The sequence below is a fragment of the Diabrotica virgifera genome, chromosome 7, assembly GCF_917563875.1.
Source record: "Diabrotica virgifera virgifera chromosome 7, PGI_DIABVI_V3a".
Classification (NCBI taxonomy): domain Eukaryota; kingdom Metazoa; phylum Arthropoda; class Insecta; order Coleoptera; family Chrysomelidae; genus Diabrotica; species Diabrotica virgifera.
The window spans coordinates 249,519,720-249,544,831 of record NC_065449.1 but is presented as its reverse complement, the minus strand read 5'-3'; the positions used below and the strand labels follow the sequence as shown (position 1 = coordinate 249,544,831).

The window sequence follows — 25,112 nt, the reverse complement described above, 5'->3', positions numbered from 1 at the left end:
CTCAGCATTCTTATCTTATACCAAAAGAGAGATTATGGCTTTTGAAGGAGGCACCATCTGGTTGAAGTTGGATCTAACTTTTCCAATGTGTCAATCTTCATTTATTATGGTGCCCGAGATAGTTGTAGTCTTCATTAAGTTTATAATGAGTCCATATTACTGACTTTATTATGTGATTTTGTTCATAAGTACATTCTGACGAATAGAAGGGCGCCTTTTTGTCCTGAGATTGGTAAATCAGTCATTAAACATTATATGTGGCAGATATGAGGCTTACCTGTCTTGATTGTATTACCAATCAAGGAGATGGATGGATTATCAATAGGCATACTGGAAATAAGCGAAATGAGATGGATGAATTGGACGATAAACAGCAAGGTATGAGAACAAAGCTAGTAGAGACAATAAATACAATGAATGTAGCCATGCAAAATAAAGAGAACTTCAACGTGATAGAAACAGAGATAATAAAAAAAGGAAACATGAGAGATAGCATGATAAGATGGGAGATGAGAGAGTGACAAGAAGACATTTTTAAGACCTTTGTCCCTTGTTTTATGTATACCTTTTATCTTTACTTTTATCTTTACTGTCTATCAAAAGTCAATTGAAAATTGAAATTTTACGAGGAGGTTCAAATATATTATACATACTTTAATATGTAGTGCTTATAAAGGTTAAACATAAAATTACTTCGGTTCTCTCGTAGTCAACTTGAGTCCAAAAATATTGCACACACTCTTGCAAGAACGTTTTGCGACTCAAAATCAACGACAATGAAAGCTTTCAATTACTAGTTAGGCTAACTTTCGGATAATCCGAACTTTTCGGAATCCGAACAGGCTGTCCCCCCAATTAGTTCGGATTTTCGGGGTTCTACTGTATTTCTTTTGAATACAGTATTTATAATGTTTTGCTGCTGGATGGAACAAATCAAAAGAAGGACTACTCTTCGCAGTTGGCTCTACTGACATGGAGTAGAGAGAGAGAGAGTCAGCAGCAGGGTAGCTGAAGTAATGTTTGCTAAAAACACATACTAGGTGTCCGCTGCTGGAAATGGGAGTGGGTTTTAGTGGGCAAGTAAACTGAATTCCACACACAAACCCCAATGGAAGACACGAAAATGAAGTAGATATAATCTTAAATCAAGAAACTGACAGCCATGTTAAAACTTTGTACACACTTTGGAAATAATACTCCTCCTTCAACTTCATACTTACCCAATTACAACTAATATTATCCAGATATATGCCTCTAAAGCTGACAAACCAGACTATATAAGTTAAACATTATGCCATGATTGGTGGGGGACAATCAGGAGAATTTATAGGACCAACTGAGGAGAATTCAGATGATTCAGAGGAGACTAATTGAGTGAATCTGTAATGGAATTCACCTCAGGATACTGTAGGCCATATAGTGAGAAGTCAAAACGATTACTTATATAATTAATAAAAGATTCTTAACAACATAACATCAGTCAAGACATGCTACTATGAAGTCAGACCATAACTCACTGAATAGCAAACTTAGGCTCAGGTTAAAGAAGATTGAACATAGTGTCAACCCAAAATATGACATCAGGCTATTGAAACACCAACACACAGATGATGAGAGTGCAAAACAACTACACAGACCAACTTGAATAGGGTTATTCTACTGTGTTACTACTTGAAAAGCGTTATTTTCATACAAGCACTGTGTCTAGAGCAGTGGTTCTCAATCTTTTTGTGTCATGTACCACCTAACTGAAATACATATCTAACTAGGTGATCTAATAACTATAATAGTGGTACTGATTTTGGTTGTTTTTGCGTCTTGTGTACCACCTCAAAAAATGAAATGTACTACCAGTGGTACATGTACCACAGATTGAGAACCGCTGGTCTAGAGTATTATTTAATATGACACTGTCATTACCAATAATAATTAAGGGAAACAATAAACAAAAAACAAGTTTTAAAAACAAACAACAATAAAAAAAACATGAGGAAAATAATACACCCATTTGATCTAAAAATAAACACAAAAAGACAAAGAAATGGTTATGGAAGGATAGATATACTAAGAATAGACAAGGTATACTAAGCAAAATAGGGTAATGTTAGGGTAGTTGATCGGTGGTATATCTATCTCTTTTTACCAAGCAAACCCGTGCATATGACAGACAAAGATGGCTACGTCACTCAAGGTGAATATTGGCCAATGGCGTCCTTGATATTGGTGTTACACCTCTATGCACAGAGCGGCCCATACCTTACCTAGTCTATTCTTATTATGTCTATGTATGAAAGATATAGGTCTGGATCCCACGTATGAAAAAAAAGTTGATTAATAGCAAGCTGAAAATTTGTTAATAGCTTAAGGGTGTCTAGTCGGATAAACTTTGATATATGGGAACACTGAAACAGGGGCAGTTTGAATTGTGGAACAGGTTAAAAATTTGGAACGGTCAGACCACGAAAACGGCACATTTATTTTGTCCGACAGAATAAACTTAAACTCTCCAAACAGAGATTAAACTCTCATGCAAAAATCAGACTGCTATTTATCACCTGTCATAATTCCTGTCATTTGATATATTCTACATGTTTCACTCATTAAATTTTGGTGATAAATAGCAGTCTGATTTTTGCATGAGAGTTTAATCTCTGTTCGGAGAGTTTAATCTCTGTTCGGAGAGTTTAAGTCTGTTCTGTCGGACAAAATACATGTGCCGTTTTCGTGGTCTGACCGTTCCAAATTTGTAACCTGTTCCACAATTAAAACTTCCCTGTTCCAGTGTTCCCATATATCAAAGTTTGTCCGACTAGACACCCTTAAGCTATTAACAAATTTTCAGCTTGCTATTAATCAACTTTTTTTTCATACGCGGGATCCAGACCTAATATACCTACAACAAATTAGTGACCATAGATTTGAAAAGGCAAGGCAAAGCACATTTTGTCAATCAAAATTGGCACAAAGACAATTGACAGGAAAAACGTGAAATAGCTTAAGGCTATGGGTACATAATTCGCAAATATTTTACGTGTATCCCTACTTTATCTTTTTTTTTTTTTTTGTCAATTTGTTTGTCATTATTGTTTGTGATTTAGTTTTACAGCTTGTAGTTTGTTTGTTTTTTATTTTTGACAATACTACATATTTTGTAGTTGTTATATAATGTAAATGTGTTATGTGTTATATTTTATATTTAGTCATATTTTAATTTAATTTATTTATTTAAAACTCTTAAACAGTGTTTGTCAACAAGATTTTTTCTTAGACAATAAACATATATTCTCTCTCTCTCTCTCTCTGTCTTTACACGGCAAATAGCGTGTAGTAAAATTCACACTATTATGGATATGTAAACATTACTAGATGGGCTGGCCCCAACATTGTTTAACCTGACACTGGAGTATGCGGTTAGGCAAATGCAAACTGGACGAGGAAATCTACTGACCAACCGAACGGTTCAACTGGCCGCTTATGCTGATGATATTAATATTATGAGTAGAACATCAACAGGAGCACAGGAAACATATGCAGAGTTAAAAACACAAACAAAAATGCTAGGTCTGGAAATTAACACAGAAAAAACAAAAATAATGACTCAGACGAGAAGAAATATAGTCCCAGAAAACATTATACATGAAGATGACATTGAAACGGTTGAAAAGTTTACATACCTGGGAGTAGAAATATATGCCGACGGATCAGAAGATGGAGAAATAAGGAAGAGAATAACGCAGGCAAACAGAGCTTATTTTGCCCTCTCCCATATATTTCGGTCAAAAAGTGTCCACCGAAATACAAAGATGAGAATCTATAAAACCTTAATTCGACCAATAACATGCTATGGCAGTGAAGTCTGGGTGCTGAAAGAAACATCCAAAAACAAACTCGACACATTCGAAAGGAAAGTACTTAGGAGAATACTAGGACCTGTGAGGGAAAACGGAATCTTCAGAAGTCGATACAACAACGAGCTTTATCAACTTTATAAGGAAACGCCCCTGTCAGACTTCATTAGATTACAAAGATTGCAATGGGCCGGACATGTGATAAGAATGGGAGAGGATAGGCTACCAAAACGAGCACTGAATGCTAGAATGCAAGGAAAGAGACCGGTTGGGAAGCCACGAAAGCGCTGGGAAGACACAGTAAACAGCGACGCACAAGCCCTTTTAGGAGTCCGTGTATGGAGAAGAGCAGCCACAGACAGGCAAGGGTGGAGGCAAAAAATAAAGGAGGCCAAGGCTCAATTTGGGCTGTAGTGCCGTAGAAGAAGAAGAAGAAACATTACTAGAATGTCATTCTACTTGAAAATGTCATCATTAATTTAAAGAGATGGCTTTTGAATGTTCTCTGATACCTAACTGTTATTTTTATAATTGCAAATTATTAATTCAGTTAATAAATGTGATAATTTTTTCACTAACTATGTATTCAGTGATTGTAATAATTTATTTGTACAACAAAAACTAATACTCAGTCGAGAAAAGAGGAAAAGTGTTAAAGTGATTTTTTAATAATATATTGTTACGGAACGCTTACAATTTTGAACATCTTTAACAACAAAATACTTGGATCACAGAATATATTATCCTGATGTATTCTCTGCTTGCATCTTCCACAAATAATACACAATAAATACCTTTTTATTAAGTTCACGTCTTAAATCAATTATTTATCAAATACACTATATATCAATAATATTTAATCAATATTTCAAAATATTCCCGATGCAATGTCAAATATTTAAAATTGTCACTGATTGTCAGTGTCTGACTGACAATATATGCTGACAATATTATATTCGTCTGAGTGCGTTGTAAGACAAAGATAGATTTGAAAAATATTACCACAGCATTGTGTTCATTTTTTTCGAATCCTGAAAAAACCAATAAATATTTTTGAAAAATCTAAACGCAGAATGAAAGACTAAATTATTACCGAGGGCCGAAAGTCCCTCAGAATAAATAAAAAGTTTATTTTGAATAAGATATTTGAAATTAAAAATCAAACTAAATTTTCTCTTAGATTTTCACCCCTGTAACTTATTAAAATAAACAGAAGTTCTCAGGGACTTTCGGCCCTCGCTAATAACGTAATCTTTCATTCTGCGTTTAAATTTTTCAAAAATACTTATTAGTTTTCTCAGGATTCGAAAAAAATGTATCCCCATTTGAATAGCCGAGCAGCCGAAAATACGTACCGATCCTCTTAATATTACATAAAAATGAATCACTAAGGATATAATGAAGTTTAAGTAAATGTCAAGAACAAAGGTAGGTACCATAAAAATGTAAAAACTGAGTATTGAGAAATATAGAAATGATTTGGGAAGAAGAAGATATAGAAATTGTATACCAAAATTAAAAATAACAAGTTGTGAGGTTATACGACATAAATCATGAATTAAATCCAATCCACATGTTTAACTGTAAAGAAACTCTTATTGTATCTACCTGCAGAGGTTCAGATACAATAAGCGTCTCTTTGTAAAGATAATGAAGTCGACTTTACTAAGTAACAACACATTTACTCAACACTCACTACACATTACACTATAATCGGATTGCAACTGGCTAAATGATTAATATCTATGTCATAAAAAGAAAACCCTCCACCAGACAGGCAAAATAAAATTACATTGTATTTCCATATGAGGGAGGCCTGACAGGCCCCATCTGTCCTCTGGAGGGTTAATTTTAAACACAGGGGGCCAAACAAGACAAAATTGAATAAATAAGTCAAGTTTTCTATTGTTTCAAGAGAGAAAATGACCTATTTCGATTTGTATTTTGTATAGATAAAAATAAGGTAAATATTTATATTTTTAATCAACAAAACATTGATATTTGTTGTCAAAAAACTCATACAACTTTCATCCATCAAATTAAATAGTTTATTGTGTAAAATACATGTGTAAAAAAATTATTAGCATATTTGATTCAAAAAAGTTAGTAATATTCGTTATATTTGTGGAATTAATTAATTATGTTTAAGTGTATCTTTAATGAAGCATTATGACATTTAATCCTATTGCTATTTAATAAAGATAAAGCAACAATTATACAAAGAAACTGATTTCATTTGACAGTGGCTTGTAGGATATTATGAGATTTACTTAGCATACATTTAACAATCTACCACACAATTTATTTCATCAAATTAATCTTACGTCTATGTAAACGCAAAATATGAAACAAATATTAATCCCACAATAAAGAAAATATCAACAGGTAGTCAAAAGGTACCTTTAGCAATTTTCCAACAGGTGGTAACAGCAGAAATCCTTGGTGTATGCACTCCTCCTGCTCCATTTTGGGGATACTATTCACTCTTTTAAACAACATATAAAACTATGGTTTATCATTAACATTAAATACCACATCCACAATAACTTATCAGAATGAAAAATTATTTATCACGTTATATTTTCCTTCTTAGGTACATGGTTGCCAAGTACAGCAGCAGCTGTCAAACGAATAGATGTGGCTACTTCTACTTTGGTGTTGTGGTTGTTAAATTGGTTGCATAAATTGAATTTGGTGGATTGAAATCGACTATACCCTGTTTTTAAACTAGGAGGAGTAAACTAAAAAGACAGATTCACACAAAATAATGTCCCTAGAAAAATCACTGGTTTCAAATTCTTTTCTGTCCCTGCCTTATACCTCGTTTTATTCCTATTTCTTCTAATAGTTCGTTACCAACCTTTAGAGATGCAACTTGATTAAAGTAAAGGTTTGATATTATTAAAACGTTTTTTATATACTTGGCTTGGTCTGTGTCACTACGTCATTATGTCCGCAAATTTTGTAACCCATTTTAAACATAGTTCTAGGCTACCTAGGCACCTGAAATTTTCAGAATAGCTCAGAACTAGCTAACAATGCAATATTTAACTGCTATTATATGGACAAATCGATCTTTTTAAATATCAAACTATTTTTAAAATGTGACTAATGCAATGGCATTTAGATTTCATTTTAAAGTAGGTACGTCAAGCAATCGATAACTAAAAAATGATGGTGGCTCAGTGGTAGAGCATTAGACTGCAGATCGAGAGGTCCCGCGTTCAAAACCCGACTGTTGCGTATCTTTTTTAATTTTTTTAATAAATACCAATTAAAGGTTAATATACTTAAAATTCATATTTTATAAGTTAATTATTATATATAAATATTATATATACCATTTTTAACATTTTCTTTGATTTATATGAGTTTCCGCTAGACAAAATATGCCCTATAAAAAAGTCCATTACAAAATTCTTTTATAAAAGTTGAAACAACAAAATATTTTATAATTTTATATTGGGTCCTGTAAATATGTAATGAGAAGGTTTTATTATAAAAAGGTCTTTATTTTTATATAAGTGTAATTATTTTATTTTTCATATCCAGATTTTTATCTTGGATTAGGTTTGATATTTCTACTAATGGGCCACAGAGTTCTTTAATATTATTTTCTTATGTACTCGTGCTGTTATATTTATTTGGAATCCTTTATACATTATTTTAATTATTGTAATAACTAAAATTGAATCAGTAGCCACGTCCAAACAATAAGTACAATACATATTTACCTGTTGTCATCAATCTATTATTCAAATCTATAATTAAATTATACATATTACTGTTACTAATTTAATTACTTAATATTCTTTTTATTCGTCGACCTCAGATGTTATTAATAACACGATTTTATGTTAATAAAAATTAAATTTGTTACTATAATTACAGGAAATTTGGCAACATTCCTTATTTTTATTTATATTTACTGGCTGACCGACTAGCTGCTCCTCATGTTATGAAGAGAATCGGAAATACCAAGCACTTTGAAACTAAAACTATGTAAATGTAAGAATTTGTGTAATAACAGAGGATATTATTAATACCTATATAAATTATTAGTTATAATAAAGTTTATATAAACAAACTCTGGAGAAACATTTAGTGTCACTACAAAAAAAAAATAAGAAAATTGCGAATGGAGAAAAGTTTTTTATAGAAAATTAATAGGTAAGTTAATAAAACAAAAAAAAAGTAATTGGACTTCGTAAATCCTAGGTTTTCACCCCACATGCCAGGAAGTAAAACCGGAAGTCGATATTTGAACTCTTCGTGTAACTTTGCGTCGATTGATATTGGTCATAACTTTTTAACCGGAAATGACGTCAAAACCCGAACTAAAGATTCAAGCTCGACTTTTCAATAGTATAAGGCTTTTCATCGACGTTTGTTTTCGAGCTTCTGTCGTATGTTGTATATTCTGTCCTAATATTCATATATGCATAGATAGGTACAGCATATGATGGAAGCTCGAAACAAAAATGAGAGTCGATGAAAAGCCCTATACTATTTCTGGGATATATGGCTAGAACTTTTTAACCGGAAATGATATCTATAAAAACCAAAACTGTAGGTAGTATACATCTTTCTATTTCGGCGACTTTAAAACAATGATGCTTCCTGTTGCAACTCTAAAACCGGAAGTTCGCGGACAAATTTCTCATTTTTGATACCATCCTTGGGTTATAAAGCTTTCATTCGATATACCTCATTTGTCATTCTATCTGGTCTAATGACGGAAGAGTTATGTTTATGTCCATGGGACAGAGGAAACCTACTGACCAACCGAACGGTTCAACTGACCGCTTATGCCGATGATATTAATATTATGAGTAGAACATCAACAGGAGCACAGGAAACATACGCAGAGTTAAAAACACAAACAAAAATGCTAGGTCTGGAAATTAACACAGAAAAAACAAAAATAATGACTCAGACGAGAAGAAATATAGTCCCACAAAACATTATACATGAAGATGACATTGAAACGGTTGGATTACATACCTGGGAGTAGAAATATATGCCGACGGATCAGAAGATGGAGAAATACGGAAGAGAATAACGCAGGATAACGCGCGAACTTATTTTGCCCTCTCCCATATACATATTTCGGTCTAAAAGTGTCCACCGAAATACAAAGATGAGAATCTATAAAACTTTAATTCGACCAATAACATGCTACGGCAGTGAAGCCTGGGTCCTGAAAGAAACATCCAAAAACAAACTCGACACATTCGAAAGAAAAGTACTGAGGAGAATAGTAGGACCTGTGAGGGAAAACCGAATCTTCAGAAGTCGATACAACAACGAACTTTATCAACTTTATAAGGAAGCACCCCTGTCAGACTTCATTAGAATACAAAGATTGCAATGAGCCGGACATGTGATAAGAATGGGAGAGGATATGCTACTAAAAAGAGCACTGGATGCTACAATGCAGGGAAAGAGACCGGTTGGAAAGCCAAGAAAGCGCTGGGAAGACACAGTAATCAGCGACGCACAAGCCCTTTTAGGAGTCCGTGTATAGAGAAGAGCAGCCACAGACAGCCAAGGGTGGAGGCAAAAAATAAAGGAGACCAAGGCTCAATTTGGGCTGTAGTGTCGTAGAATAGGAGAAGAAGAAGATGGGACAGACGGACATGGATAATTCAAGGTTTTCACATCTTTTTTTCAAAATAGATGAAAACATTAAAAATTCGAACATAGAGTTTTGGGAACCAGTTCAGTCACCACAGATTTGATCTCTGAAAATGAGAAACGAACAAGTTAAATTTTGCTGAGAATGTCAATTTTGGGACCAAAAAAGATATAAAGAAGCTTGCCACTCCTACCCCCGGGCTTCCCCCTAAAATCCCCCTCGAAGGTGGGCAGATAACATCTATTTACCAAGACTATGTACGCTGTAGAAAAAAATGTTTCAAACAATAAATGTAGCTGACATAGTTTTGAACAAAATGTTTATTGGCACTTTTTGTATAGAATGAACCGTTCTCTCAGAAACAACTCTTGAAGCAACCGGATATTTTGAACGTCACACGCGCGCGAAATCAATTTTTTTAATAGAATTTATATTGTAACAACGAGAACTGTAACTAATAAGAAATCCAAATCTGCAATAAAAAAATTGGGGTTTCTATTTAAATTTTTAAAGTGGAGGGGTGGCTTCCCTCCCCCACCCCACCTCCCTCTAGGGAGTGGAGTGGGAGCCGTGTTTGGTGCCATTCGATAGATTTTTGTAAAATATTGAATACGTGATTTTCAGTTTTTGGATCCGATTTTTATTCCGCGAAATATTGTGCGACTGCTCCGCTACTTTTGTGACACCTTGTATAGTATCCTGTATCCAGATTTAGCCATACGGCTCACACTTCCTCTAAGGGGAAATTTGACTCATCCCAGCTACCTACGGTATCAAAAGGATTGAGCTCTGGTGTGACTTTTTTCGTGTTATCGAGCCCTCTAGGTGACTTGGTATGCAGGGTTTCTTCGGAACGACTCCAGTGGTAGACATAATAATAGGTATCGTCTGGGTACTTTGCATTCTTAATTGTCTTCGTATTTGAATTACCAGATCTCTGTACTTGCGATCTTTTCAGTAAATTTACTACGTAGATTATTGTTGTTAGGTATCGTCACATCAATTAGTGTTGTTTGTCTTGTTAATTTATTAACTAGTACAAGATCTGGTCTATTATCCTGTATCCAGATTTATCCATACGGCTCACAGTCCCTCTAAGGGGAACATTGACTCATCCCAGATACCTACGGTATCAAAAGGATTGAGCTCTGGTGAGACTTTTTCCTTGTTATCGAGCCCTAGGTGACTTGGTATGCAAGTGTATCTCCCAAAAAATTTCTTGTACACTTCTGGCCGTCGCGAGTAGTACAGCTTTCTGCATGGTCGTATAAAGATGTTTATTCAGACCAATCTTTTTAATGCTTTCGAGAAGGTTCTTCGGAACGACTCCAGTAGTAGACATAATAATCGGTATTGTCTGGGTACTTTGCATTCTCCATTGTCGCTGTATTTGAATTTCCAGATCTCTGTACTTGGCGATCTTTTCAGTAAATTTACTACGTAGATTATTGTTGTTAGGTATCGCCACAACAATTAGTGTTGTTTGTCTTGTTAATTTATTAACTAGTACGAGATCTGGTCTATTATGTGCCACTGTTTGGTCTCGTGAGCACAGTGCGGTCCCAGTATAGCTTGTAGTTGCCATCCTCAAGCATACTCTCAGGAACGTATTGATAATACGGGAGATAGTCCGTTTGGAGAAGTCCTAGCTTGATAGCTATCTCTTGATGAAGGATTTTTCCCACTGCGTCATGCCGTTCCTTGTATTCTGTTGCAGCAAATGCCTGGTAGCCCCCTGTAAGATGTCGGATGGTTTATTGGGCTTGACATCCATATCGGCATCTGTCGTTTTGAACCTGAGGGTCTTTGATGATATATTTCAGGTAATTTCTGGTTGGTATAACCTGATCCTGAATGGCCAGTAATGAACCCTCCGTTTCAAGGAACATCTTTCCTGATGTCAACCAATAGTTCGACGCATTATTATTATTATTAACAAATATAAATGAACAATATTTAAACACAATAAAAAAGTACTTCAAAACAATGACAACCTTCACCGATCATAAAAATTTATAATTTATAACAAACATAACTTTCTCGGGAAAAGTAAAAAAGTTTTCCAAGGAATCATATCGATGTTTCACGAAACTAATTATTGGAAGTAACGTTGACAAAAAGGTAATTAATCAGTGGTATATGTTTAACCAACTCCCAGTCGATTTATCGTCTGCGACACCATCCCCGACACGGTATAGTTTCAAAACGTTGTCAACAAAATGAAAACAAATCAATTATAAGACAAGCGCAAGTCAAGACATGACCATTGGTGGTGAAAAGGGTGGGTGGAATACGTTTGTTTGGGAATTTAGAAATATACAAATATATTATACGCGAGTGGCGCACCTTAAAACGATGCAAAAAGACACGTATTCACTACACTTGCGCTCCGCACTCCCTGCAACTGCTCCAATCGATACGGCATGCGCTTCTCCACATCAGGGGTCACCAATTAGCGGACCGCGGTCCGCATCCGGACCGTGAGCTAGTTTTGTGCGGACCGCGATTAAATTCAGAATATAGTGTTTTGCAATTGAAAATGTTTGGCCATGAAATTGTGTACTATGTTTGTCAACTTATATGTGCGAAGCCGCTTTTTTAAGAATGAACTTTATTAAAAATCGGTACAGATCTGAGCTAACAGATGAATCTCAACTCCCTACCTAATGAAAATTAGTTGAACTAAACTCATTCCAGACTTCAGACGGGTGTAAAAATTTTTTAAATAGAAAACAATTTTTTTAAATAAATTCAAAATTACCTTTTTGCCCGAAAATGTATTTTTAGGTTTTTTGGGCGATTTTAAACAAAAATGGTTTCTTGTCATTTTTCTTAAAAGTTGATAGTTTTCGAGTTCCAAGCGATTTAAAATGTGAAAAATGCGAAAATACGCACACACATTTTCGAGGCTTGAAAACTCATGTTGTAAATTATTAGTTTTCCGGTTGACTAGTGCTTAAATTGAAGCTTATACATTCAATTTCAAGATTCTAACGAGTAATCGGGGCTTATTTCAATATAGATCGTTGTTTTTTAATTGTTAATCGCCGGTCGTCGCACTTTATGATGCGTCTCTGTCGCATGTATACATATTATACATACTTATGCCAAAAATTCCCAACAAATACTGGACATTTATTAAAATTTTATAATATATTATTAACATAGTTTTTTTGATAATTTATTTATTTATTCAATTAATTATTGCCAATGTGCTAATTAAATACGCCAATCATATAGTGCGATACGCACCACATAGTGCGACTTGCCGCCGCGGCGGATTAAGTGTCGAGAGGATGCGTATAATTAACAAGTAAAAACAACGGTTTAAATTAAAATATGTCCGATTACTTATAAGAAACTTGAAATTGAATGTTTAAACTTCAGTTTAGGCACTTGACAACCTCAAAAGTAATTATTTACACATGAGTTTTAAAGCTTATTTTAGCATTTTTTATTTTGCGAAAAAAGATCTTTTTGGTTAAGATGACCCAAAAATGAAACAAACATTTTCGTGGGAAAAAAAGTGATGTTTTGAATTTGTTAAAAAAAAGTGTTTCAACAATTTCTGCCTAAAAATTTCGCCCGGTACCCTTCTAACTTGTTGTTATGATGGATATATTTTTTACCAAGTATCTACAAAGAAACCGAATCAGAAAAAACCGGATATAGGTAGCATTAGGTCCGGACCCCGGAAGTGTCACAGGTTTTCGAAACGGACCGCCAGGAAAACTAATTGGTGACCCCTGCTCTACATAATATAAACTGCCACTAGGGATTGCAATCCAGCAGCATTTTCAATCCAGCTGGATTTTTGCAAGATTGACCTGAATCCAGCTGGATCCAGCGCGTATCCAGCAAAATGTGGAATCACAATAAAAACACGAAATTTTTAAACATGAATTATTTAGTTTCTTGGAAGTGAGCCTCTGGCCTCTTTTCTGGTCGGTTTTAAGGTCATCAAATAGTCATAGACCATTGACAAATAATCGCCTTTCACTCCTTCGGTCTCATAAACCGCCATTTCCTTTTCCAAAATCTTTTCGTAATTTTTTTGAGACCCAGTTTTTTTGGCTATAAATGTTTTCTCTTTGTCGTTTCAATTCAATCTCAAGTTCTTGTTCCAAAGTAAAATTCACGGGCTCCGGATTAGTTGGCCCATCTTCTTCCATTATGTCCTCTTGCACTGGTTCCACAGTCACTTGTTCATTTATACGAATCAATAAATTTTTCATCTCTTGTTGCATTGCATTCTTTTACGGCATGGGGAAGTAACCAAGATTGTTTAGTCCTTCGTCATACTTTTTTTATTATTTTGACAATACACTAATGTACCCGTAATCTCAGAGAGGCACCGTTCCGTGATTTTGTTGCGTAGTGCTTCCGGTAGATCGGCATTAATGCTAGAGTCCTGGCTATTTAGTTTGTCTAAGACAAATTTCATGGTTGTGTCGGACGTTAACAAAAAGACTCTATTCTGCAAAGAGCTTCTACAGCCGGTTAAAAGTGGCGAGTACCTCATTGATTATTGACCACTCGCCAACAGAGAATTTTATCGCAGAATCAATGTAAATGTAGGTATATCAACGCTTTATCGATTCAAATTTTTAAGCTATAGAAACTTTCCAGCATACTGAACTACTGCCAGCGCGATAGAATGGCAAGTTGCCGACTCACGGCTTGGAATAAAGAGGCTAATGAAGACATTAAGTAACTTATTTCGAATTTGACACGCGCTGCTGGATTCAGCACGGTTTGCTGGATCCAGCATGTAAAAAAAGCGCTGGGTCTAGCTGGAATGCTGGATGCTGGATCCAGCAATTGAAATCCCTAGTCTACATGAATAAACCGGCTACGATTGAGGCATTGGAGTTCAGTATTACTCGAGTCATCGGTCAAATACCAATCGAAATGCTGGAACCGTTCATCGAGAATTGGAACTTCAGAATGGACCATCTTAACCGCAGTCATGATCAACGGCGTCACCAGGATGATCCTAAGGGGGGGGGGTTAAAACTACTGGAGGGTCGCGTGGGGTATGGAATAGTAATAGTGTTAAGCGTATAGAGCTCGAAATACATCCCAATGGGGAGGGGGGTTATAACCCCCCAAAACCCCCTGGTTACGCCACTGGTCACGATCAGCATTTGAAAGAATTTATCTTTAAGAAATAAATTGTAAAGAACGGTTCTTTTGTATGATAATAAAATTTATTTATTTCATTTTTTTTTCTTTTTGAAAAATAGTCCTGTCGCTGTCGCCAGGGGGGTACAACGGCCTCCTTTATTCAGATGGACTTACCCAAGTTTTTTTTATGTATTTTGACCCGTAGAACACGAATTTTTTGGGTAACCGCTGATCCAGATTTCGATAAGATTGTTATAAACAAAGAACTTGAGGAATTACAGAACAGCGATTTCTCGCAAAACAAAACATGTTTTTTGTATTTTTTGGGTCATTCTAAGCAAAAAATGTTCTTACAAGTTTTTTCGTAGGATGCATAGTTTTCGAGATAAACGCGGTTGAACTTTCAAAAAATCGAAAAATAAAATCGAATTTTTGAGCCCGAGTAACTTTTGATTAAGGTGATACAGTAGCGATCAACAGGTAGCCAAAACGCGTTCCAAGATTGCGGCTGTAATTTTGAATATTTTTTCGAGATATTTAGCACACGTATTCGTAATATAATAAAGAATGGCGGTACAGAGCCCAATTTGAAAAATATATTAATATGTGGAAATTACTCTGTAATTAAATACAATATTAAAAAACGAGCCTGTACCGCCATTAAGAAGAACAAAAAAATACACTTTCTTCAAATAAACCTTTTTATCCGATGCATAGATTTTGTGTCATTTTAGAACTACTAATGAAATAAAAAATTTTAGTAGTTCCAAAATGACACAAAATCTAGGCATCAGATAAAAAAGTTTATTTGAAGAAAGTGTATTTTTTTGTTCTTCTTAATGGCGGTACAGGCTCGTTTTTTTAATATTGTATTTAATTACAGAGTAATTTCCACATATTAATATATTTTTCAAATTGGGCTCTGTACCGCCATTCTTTATTATATTACGAATAAGTGTGCCAAATATATCGAAAAAATATTCAAAATTACAGCTGCAATCTTGGAACGCGTTTTCGCTACCTGTTGATAGCTACTGTTTCCTCTTAAAAAATAAAATAGCAATTTTACCGCATTTGAAACTTCAAGATAAATTATATCGGTTTTGATTATTTGCATTGCTAAAAATTTATTTTTTTATTGTTAAACAAAGCTATAAACACATAGTGCTTGAGTGATATTTTCAATGGTCTCCCATTTAAAATCGAACGAGTAGGTAGAGTGGGTACAAGTGCAAGCGAGGCAATTTCTACAGTTGAGTCCCTGAATCTTTTCCCGTGCGTCATCAATTAAAACATACGAAATAAGTCGATGATAAGTCGGAAATAGGAATTTACTAAAGGCAATAGCAAGTTACTTACTGTCACTTGCTGTTGCGTTTAGTCAATTTCAATTTCCGACTTATCATTGACGTATTTCGTCATAGGCGTAACCAGTGGGGGGTTTTGGGGGTTGTAACCCCCCATTGCGATGTACTTTGAGCTCTATACGCTTAACACTATAGCCCTCAGAGACCTTCCAGTAGTTGTAACCCCCCCTTTTCAAGTAGTTGTAACCCCCCCTTAGGATCATCCTGGTTACGCCTATGTATTTCGTATGCTTTAAATGATGACGCACGGGTAAAGATTCAGGGACTCAACTGTACGTAACATACATTAAAACGCATGTATTGGGCACGGGAAACACTATGTGTTTATAGCTTTGTTTAACAATAAAAAAATAAATTTGTAGCAATGCAAATAATCATAACCGGTATAATTTGACTTGAACTTTCAAATGCGATAAGGAGAATTGCTATTTTATTTTTTAATCAAAAGTTATTCGGGTTCAAAAATTGCAATTTTTCGATTTTTTGAAAGTTCAACCGCGCAAAAAATGTTTGGTTTTGCGAAAAATCGCTGTTATGTAATTCCTCAAGTTCTTTGTTTATAACAATCTTATCGACATCCGGATCAACGGTTACCCAAAAAATTCGTGTTTTACGGGTCAAAATGCATAAAAAAACTTGGGTAAGTCGACCTTTAATATGACATAAAAAATTACATTAAAAAACTACAAAAATTACAAAAAAAAACTACATTTAGTATCTCCAACAAATTATACCTTTCTCCATTAAACGATTTAATTTCCAAGAACCCCCCTCATCGCATCGCCACTATTGTTGGCCTACCATTGGAAATGATCCGCACTATAACCTTCCAAAGGGAGGCAATCAATGGATATTAAATCGCTTTTACCTCCACGTTAGCCTCAGACCTCAGTTTAGTGGCCGAACTCATGGTGGTTTGATCCGTTAAAGGGAATATCACGCAAATGTTCGATCCAGGGTGAACGCAATTACAGGTAACTACTATCACGTTTTTTTTAATCGACTTTTTCGAATTGTAAAAAGCATTTTTAAGGTGTTTATTCAGTAAAAACAATAACTATATAATATATAATTACTGAATAAACTGCAGTATTTTTAATGGTAGTAGTTTTTTTTATATTGTTTGACAGTGTGTGTAAGTACTTGTAAGAACGTATTGTATACTTTCTTCTATACTGCTCTGTATTCGTAAAAAGTTTATTTACTTTGTTTCGTTTCTTTTTCTTTTTGTTTCCATTTCCCAATCGGAAATTGGATATCGTTATCACTATCTACATTCCCATTTTTCCTTAATGTCTATTGTTATGATCTGCTTTCTATTACCTTTATATTAATTATTATTTATTTGATCAATTATTTAATTAACGCAAATCATACATACAAATATTAAGACAAAATCTCAGGGTGCCTTTTGTCAAAAAAATTTAATTAATTTCTCTTAGGTTATCCTTTCTCGTGGCTTCAGTATGTCTTAGTTGATCCTTATCGGGATAAAATAGGAAAAGGAAATAAATAGAAAAATCATAAATAAACACATACAAATACCTTTATTATCAAAAGCAATGCTCTATAAATTTATCAATTAAATCCTGTGGGCATAACTGTCCAAAATAAACTTTTACCATATAAATTTAATCGAATTCAAACAAATATTTATCGCTTTGTTCTTGATACCCTTAATAAAAAAACAAGCTACACAAACAAATTTGGTATTCGCAAATTACTTATACTTCCTATTAAATTTTTGAAATGTTGGAATCTTAAATGCATATGCTTTTACGTAAAAAAATTAACTTCTGAAAGAAAATCTATCACATAGGTTATTGACTGACCTTTTTGATTCACACACAATGATGTCTCCTCTTGACCCAAACAGCTCCTCCTTGTTGATTATGTTAGGCTACCAATCAAAGCCCTCTCCGTTCTCAGCAAAAATCCAGCAGCATACCAGCACTATTTCTCCAAAAACACAAGCCAGGCCTCTTTTTTGCCAGTACTCGTTCAATAAACTCCAAAACTCTCTCCTCTCTTTCTCTCAACAATAATCTTCTGAGACCCAAGTATCTTTTTTACTTGGTGTCACAAATAATTTTAATAATGATAATTCTTGTAACTTACTCTCTTGGACTTTACAGAATCAAAGAGGTGTTTCTTCTCGATTTGATTTGTCTCTCGTTCCACTTTTCAGCTACTCTCAATATCAAAACAAAACACTAGTACTTGCTTCTGAACTACTCACGAAAACTTTTGACTGCTCCTTTCGGATGCCGGTAACACAATAATCCCTCTTTCCAAAACTATCTGAAAATTCAACCTTCTCTCCAACCCATTCCAAATTGCCAAACCAATCAGAGACATTTCTTCTTCCCCCTTCTTTTTTTCATTCGAAAAAACCACTCATACTTTCAAAAATATTCCTACCATCATAATAATTACTTTCGGGAAATTCTACAAAATTTACTCGGGGTTAAACAAAAAGAGATTAAAATTCCAAACTTTCCTTTCCTTTTTTTTAAGAACTAATTACCAATGGCTTCTACCTTTCCCGTAATAAACAATCGGTTTAAAATAATAATCCTAAATAACTTTCACTTCACTTTTATTTACAAAAAAGTTTTTAATATTCTTCATGGAAAAGTTCATTAAGGAGAAACCACCTTGCGTGAAAGCTAACTTCTAATAAATATTTACAAATCAATATACAGGGTGTATCAAATTTATGTGCCCGCGTTATATTAAAAAAATTAAATTTTTATTCTATCTTTGATTTATAAATGGAAACAATACTATGTTATTATTTATTCTATCTGTTCTTGTTACTTTTTTCTTCTCCTTAGGAATTCCATATCTGTCTCTGTTGCTCGTATTTTGTTTTTGTTTTCTTATTTATTATTCAAATTTTCAAACCCATAATTCAAAATCAGGCTCCTTTTTGTCATGGTGTTATATATTCTCTTTTTGTTTTTATACTGACGTTCTTATCCCACAGTATCGGGTTCAATTTTATTATACAGTCTCTTGTTTGTCCTAGTCTATTCATTATATCTTCTGTTGTTGTTCCCTTGTTTGGTATTATCAAACCTAAATACTTGTAGGTACATACTTGTCTGCTCCTTTGATTTATTTACCTTCGTCTATTTCTATCTGTTTTATTTCTGTCCCCTACTCGTCATTGTTAGGTATTCAATTTTCTTTAAGTTGATTTCCATTCCATTCTTTGTATATTATTGCTCCAGTTTTTTTATAAAAAAGCTGAGGTTATCTTCGTCTTGTGCGATTACTATTTGGTCGTCATCTACGATTAATATTTTTTGTACTTGTACCATACACCGTTTTTAGGCGTCAACGCCCTTCCGGTAGGGATCTATGGAGGAGTGTTACCGAGCCGCAAGCCCTTATCCCTTGCCGTACCGCTCCTCCATAGGCCGATCAGACACCAGCTTATTCCAGACGAAGTCTAGATTCTTTTTAGAATTTTAGACTACGACGTCAGCCTTTTTATTTTTCTATTCACCGGGCTGGGGCTCGAACCTCGATCGCCTCGACCGCATATCCACTATCAGGGGTGGCCAAGCTCTTTGATAGTCCGAGCCATTTTTCAAAATTTGAAATTTTTCGGGAGCCGCAACTAAACAATTATTTAAAAAGTGCAAAAAGGTATCAAATGTTTCTCTCACTGTTTGGATTTCACGAATTTTAAAGTGAAATAAAATGATTCACATCATTGTTTTAAATAATGCTATAAGCCGCCTTTACTAATTCAGGGTACTTCCATTCTTCATAATCTTTCCATCTTTTTCTGGGACGGCCTACTGATCTACCGAAATAAAAAAACACTGATCTTCAAAAAACGCTGTATTTAACACTCTGTCTTCCTCTGATCTTACTACATGATCTGTCCATCTTATCTAAGCTTTTATATGTCTGACGATGTTTTCAGTACCATACAGAGTGACCAATTCAGTTGTATTTCGTCTTCTCTTCATTTATTCGAAGGCCTAGTTTACCTGTTTCTTCCTCGAGTTGTGAAAACACCTCTCTCACGTCTATTGTAGAATGGGGTACTGCATCTAGATCATCATCAAATTCCAGCAATTTGATCCTCGATTCGCAAATCCCCCTGTCAGTGACGAATGTTGGCGATAATCATGGCAATCTTTATTTTATCTCCAGCATCGCGTTTATCACAACATATGTTGTGTTGAACCAGTTCTAAGGATCTTTAACCAGGATGTTCTTCTTCCTGGACCTTGCTTTCCAACTATTTTTCCTTGCAGGATGGCTTGTAGGAGGCCATATCTGGATTCATTTCGCAAAATATGTCCAAAGTATTCCGACTTTCGAGATTTGATAGGGATTAGTACCTCTCGGTTCTTCCCCATTTTTCTACTCCTAATTTGTGACTCGGTAAGTCCACGGGATAGATGATATTTTACTTATTACATATTCTAAGGCCAAATTGAATAGCAACGGTGAAGGGGTCTCCTTGTCAAAGTCCTAATGTTACACTTAGTTATTTAAATTTGTTGTTAGTAATTTAAACATTTTGAAACACAAAAATTGAAAGTAATTCAGGACATTATTTATTGAGAGCCACAAATAATCCTTCAAAGAGCCACATGTGGCTCGCGAGCCACAGTTTGGCCACCCCTGCGACTATAGATTTGTCAATCATGCGCCTCAGTCCGCTTGGCTAATCTGATCGACTATTTTTTGTACTTACTCGTGTAAAATTAAATCAAATTTAGACCAGGAAGGATCTGTTTTTAGGTGGATATGAGAGGTGACATTCGGATTTTTGCGGATAAAGTTAGGTGATAACTTTGTTAAGGTGATACAGTAGCAATCAACAGGTAGCCAAAACGCGTTCCAAGATTGCGGCTGTAATTTTGAATATTTTTTCGAGATATTTGGCACACGTATTGGTAATATAATAAAGAATGGCGGCACAGAGCCCAATTTGAAAAATATATTAATATGTGGAAATTACTCTGTAATTAAATGCAATATTAAAAAAACGAGCCTGTACCGCCATTAAGAAGAACAAAAAAATACACTTTCTTCAAATAAACTTTTTTATCCGATGCCTAGATTTTGTGTCATTTTGGAACTACTAATGAAATAAAAAATTTTAGTAGTTCCAAAATGACACAAAATCTAGGCATCGGATAAAAAAATTTATTTGAAGAAAGTGTATTTTTTGTTCTTCTTAATGGCGGTACAGGCTCGTTTTTTTTTTAATATTGTATTTAATTACAGAGTAATTTCCACATATTAATATATTTTTCGAATTGGGCTCTGTACCGCCATTCTTTATTATATTACGAATACGTGTGGCAAATATCTCGAAAAAATATTCCAAATTGCAGCCGCAATCTTGGAACGCGTTTTCGCTACTTGTTGATCGCTACTGTTTCCTCTAATAATTGACTTATGCTCCTTCTCAAATAAGCCCGGAACATCAATAAAAAAAATTATTTCAAAATTTCAAAAAATTTCGTTCTTTTTCTACTTTCTTTGCTAATAACTTTAAAACTTTTCATTTTGAAACAAAGTCGTATAGGAATAAAACAAGGATAATTACATTTTCTATCAAATACGATTAGTTAAAAATGTCTTAATTTAACACCCTTTCTGCAAAATAGCAATAAATATAAAATAGGGGGGCAAAACTAGTAAGTCCTTATTCAATGTTTTTCCATCACTTAGGTTTACACTTGGAACCTTCCTAATTCGCTTAGAACATTTTTGTAATGTGCTAAATCCGTCCACCAAATTTCATCAAAATTGACCTACTAGATTTTGCATAATAATTTTGCAATCTAAACTTTTTTAAAAAAATTAAATTTTTTTAAAATCTTGCACAACTAAAACTAGAACATACAAAGATTTGACAATTTTTTTACATATAAAGAAGCACTCCACCTATCTAATTCACTTTACAGAATTGAAATCGGATTATTTAAGCAGCCTCAGCAATGTTTTAAAGTTATAAACAATGTTTTGGCTTATAAACAAATTAGTGCTGTGTCCAGGAGGGGGTGCTACGGGCTCCTTTATTTAGATGGACTTACCCAAGATTTTTATGTATTTTTTGACCCGTAGAACACGATTTTTTTTGGGTAACAGTCGATCCGGATGTCGATAAGATTCTTATAAACAAAGAACTTGAGAAATTACATAACATCGATTTTTCGCAAAATAAAACATTTTTTTGTATTTCTTGGGTAATTCTAAGCAAAAAATGTTCTTACAAGTTTTTTCGTAGGATGCATAGTTTTCGAGATAAACGCGGTGGAACTTTCAAAAAATCGAAAAATTGCAATTTTTGAACGAGAATAACTTTTGATTAAAAAATAAAATAGCAATTCTGCTGACAGCATTTGACAAATTAACCGGTTTTAATTATTTGCATTGGTAAAAATTAATTTTTTTTTTATTATTAAACAATAAAGCTATTTGTTTATAAGCCAAAAAATTGTTTATAATTTTAAAACATTTCCGGTCCCTTAAATAATCCGATTTTAATTCTGTCAAGTGTATTAGATAGGTAGAGCACCTCTTTATATGTAAAAAAAATTAGCCAACTTCTAAATGGTCCACTTTTTGTTCAGAAAGATTTTAAAAATTTGAACTTTTTTAAAAACATTTATATTGCAAATTTATTAAGCAAAATCTATTAGGTCGATTTTAATGAAATTTGGTAGACCGTTTAAGTAAGTTATAAGAATTTTCTAAGCGTATTATTAAGGTTCTAAGTGCCACCAAAGTGGTTAAGAAACAATGAATAACAAAAGGCGTATTTTGCCCCCTTATTTTGTATTTATTGCTATATTGCAGAAAAGGTAATACCTTAAGACATTTTTGACCAGTCGTATATCATACAAAATTCAATTATCTTTATTTTATTTCTCTACGACTTTGTTTCAAAATGGATCTATTTAAAGTTATAAGCAAAGAAAGCAGAAAAAAATCAAAGTTTTTCGAAATTTTTAAATATTTTAATTTTTTTATTAATGTTCCGGGCATATTTGAGAAGGAGCATAAGTCAATTATTATTACTGAAGGTGTCACTAACTTTATCTACAAAAATCCGAATGCCACCTCTCACACCCAAAAATACACGTTTTTTTACAGATTAGTCCTGATCTAAGAATTAGACAATTAAACAAAAAAGTGATAAATGTTTTTGCTTTTTATAGTCGAATTACACAAATGAGCGCCACAAACTAATGCATTAAGGGTAATTGAAAATTTATTGATTATCCAGTAGTGAATTGTAAATATGTTAATGTATTTTCGTAGCTTTCAAGTCTTTAATAACAACTGTCTTGTTTATAGACTTGAATTGTTAGAGTAGCATGACGTGTCTTTTAACAAATTAAATTAGTGTTCAACATGGATTTAGTTGTATACCCAACCCAGTGTCGTAAGTTTTGAATTTTCTCCCGAGACTTTTCCTTATCATGTTTTGTTACGTTAGTGGACGTAGAATATATTTTTAGCACTTGTATTGTTTTGAAGCTATTTTCTTCTGAAATTTTAATATTATTTCCTATTTTTCTCTTCTTCCCCTTCTTCTTCGTTTGGCATCATAACCCTGGATAGTAGTGATGTTGAAAAAGTAACTATTCGTTACAAAGTACTCGTTACATTACTATACAGAGGCAAATCGTTACTTTGATTACTCTGATTACTTCGTGTCTTCGTACCAATCGTATCAGAGCGAGTACCTATTTGAGCATTGTATCTACAATCGGTTGATATCGGAATCGGACCGGTATTCCACGAGTGTTCGTTATGAGTACAGTTAACTAAAATTTTATCTATGAAGGGCGAAGGCTATGAAGAGTTTTACAGGATTACAGGGCGCTGAGAAGTAGCTGAAACAGAGGGAGGTAAATCATTTAACAAAGCATTCACCCAGAAACAGATGTCTATACGATAAAATACGATTTGTCGTGGTAGATAATTCACAGATGTTTGTTCCTTTGAAAATAAAAATGCAACACATTAGATTTTAATAATAAATACACACTATTCTTATCAGGCCTAGAAAAAAATAGCTTAGATTGACCGGAAAAAATGTAGAAATGATAATATTTCTAGACTATGATCATCAACTTTAATTTTACATGTAGGTATGGCATTGTTTTTATTAGATCAGGGCATTTAATACTAAAAACACATGAATAAATATATTTGTAAATATAGTAGGTACTTAGAGACTTGCAACTTTTTGCATTTACTGTGGGCTAATTAGCAAAATTCATGGAAAAGTTATTTACCAGCAATTTTATTGCTGGAATCGAATTATAAGATCCTATATATTGATAATATAGGTATGCAAAGTCCGCAGATAGTGTGCTACTTTTTTTATAAACAAAATGGCGCCGACAAATCGTATTTTTTTCAATTATTGCTCTATAACTCCGAAGATTATAACTTTACAAAAAAACACCCAAATAAAAATTCACCGCAATTAAATTCTGCATAGAGATATGTTTTTCACGATTTTCTCCGACGAAAATTTTCCTCGGAAAATGCGGGTTTTCCTAACAAAAACTATAATTTTCAAATAAAGTTTTAGGTAAGTAATTATTAATCAATAATTAAATAACTTAGTGACATCAAAGATTTCTTGGTATAGATTGTAATTCCAGAAGCCGGTGAAAATTAAACGAATGTTTCAGCAACAATTCAATTGTTAATTAACAATTTACGATCGCAATAATAACCAAAATAATCATGATACATTGATCAAACTTATAAAGATTATAAAGATGAGATGCTTGTTTAATATTTTATCGACAAAATATAAATTTTTCTTTTTTTGAATAATCTTTAAATTTTGAAAAAAAAATAGTTATAATACGTTGGTCTAATTAGTAAAGTACAAAGAAAGGTTATTTACCAGCAATTTTATTGCTTTAATCGAATTATAAGATCTTATATATTATTAATATAGGTATGCAAAGTCCACAGATAGTGTGCTACTTTTTTTATAAACAAAATGGCGCCGACAAATCGTATTTTTTTCAATTATTGCTCTATAACTCCGAAGATTTTAACTTTACACCAAAAATACTCAAATAAAAATTCACCCCAATTTAATTCTACATAGAGGCATGT

The 25,112-nt window shown here is 33.7% G+C and overlaps 2 protein-coding genes across 2 annotated transcripts in view; one reads left to right on the top strand and one right to left on the bottom strand.

Annotated features, from left to right (window-relative positions):
• The window catches only part of LOC114325270 (docking protein 2), a 48,513-nt gene extending 42,039 nt beyond the window's left edge, over nt 1-6,474 (bottom strand). The window contains exon 1 of the mRNA XM_028273284.2: nt 6,249-6,474. Coding sequence (XP_028129085.1) covers nt 6,249-6,347 — 99 coding nt within the window. The 5' untranslated portion in view covers nt 6,348-6,474. The remainder of the gene's footprint in view (nt 1-6,248) is intronic.
• A 10,411-nt stretch (nt 6,475-16,885) lies between these two features.
• Nucleotides 16,886-25,112, top strand: part of LOC114325269 (5'-3' exonuclease PLD3-like) — a 112,050-nt gene continuing 103,823 nt past the window's right edge. The window contains exon 1 of the mRNA XM_050656630.1: nt 16,886-16,954. The gene's annotated coding sequence lies outside the window, so the exon portion shown is untranslated. The remainder of the gene's footprint in view (nt 16,955-25,112) is intronic.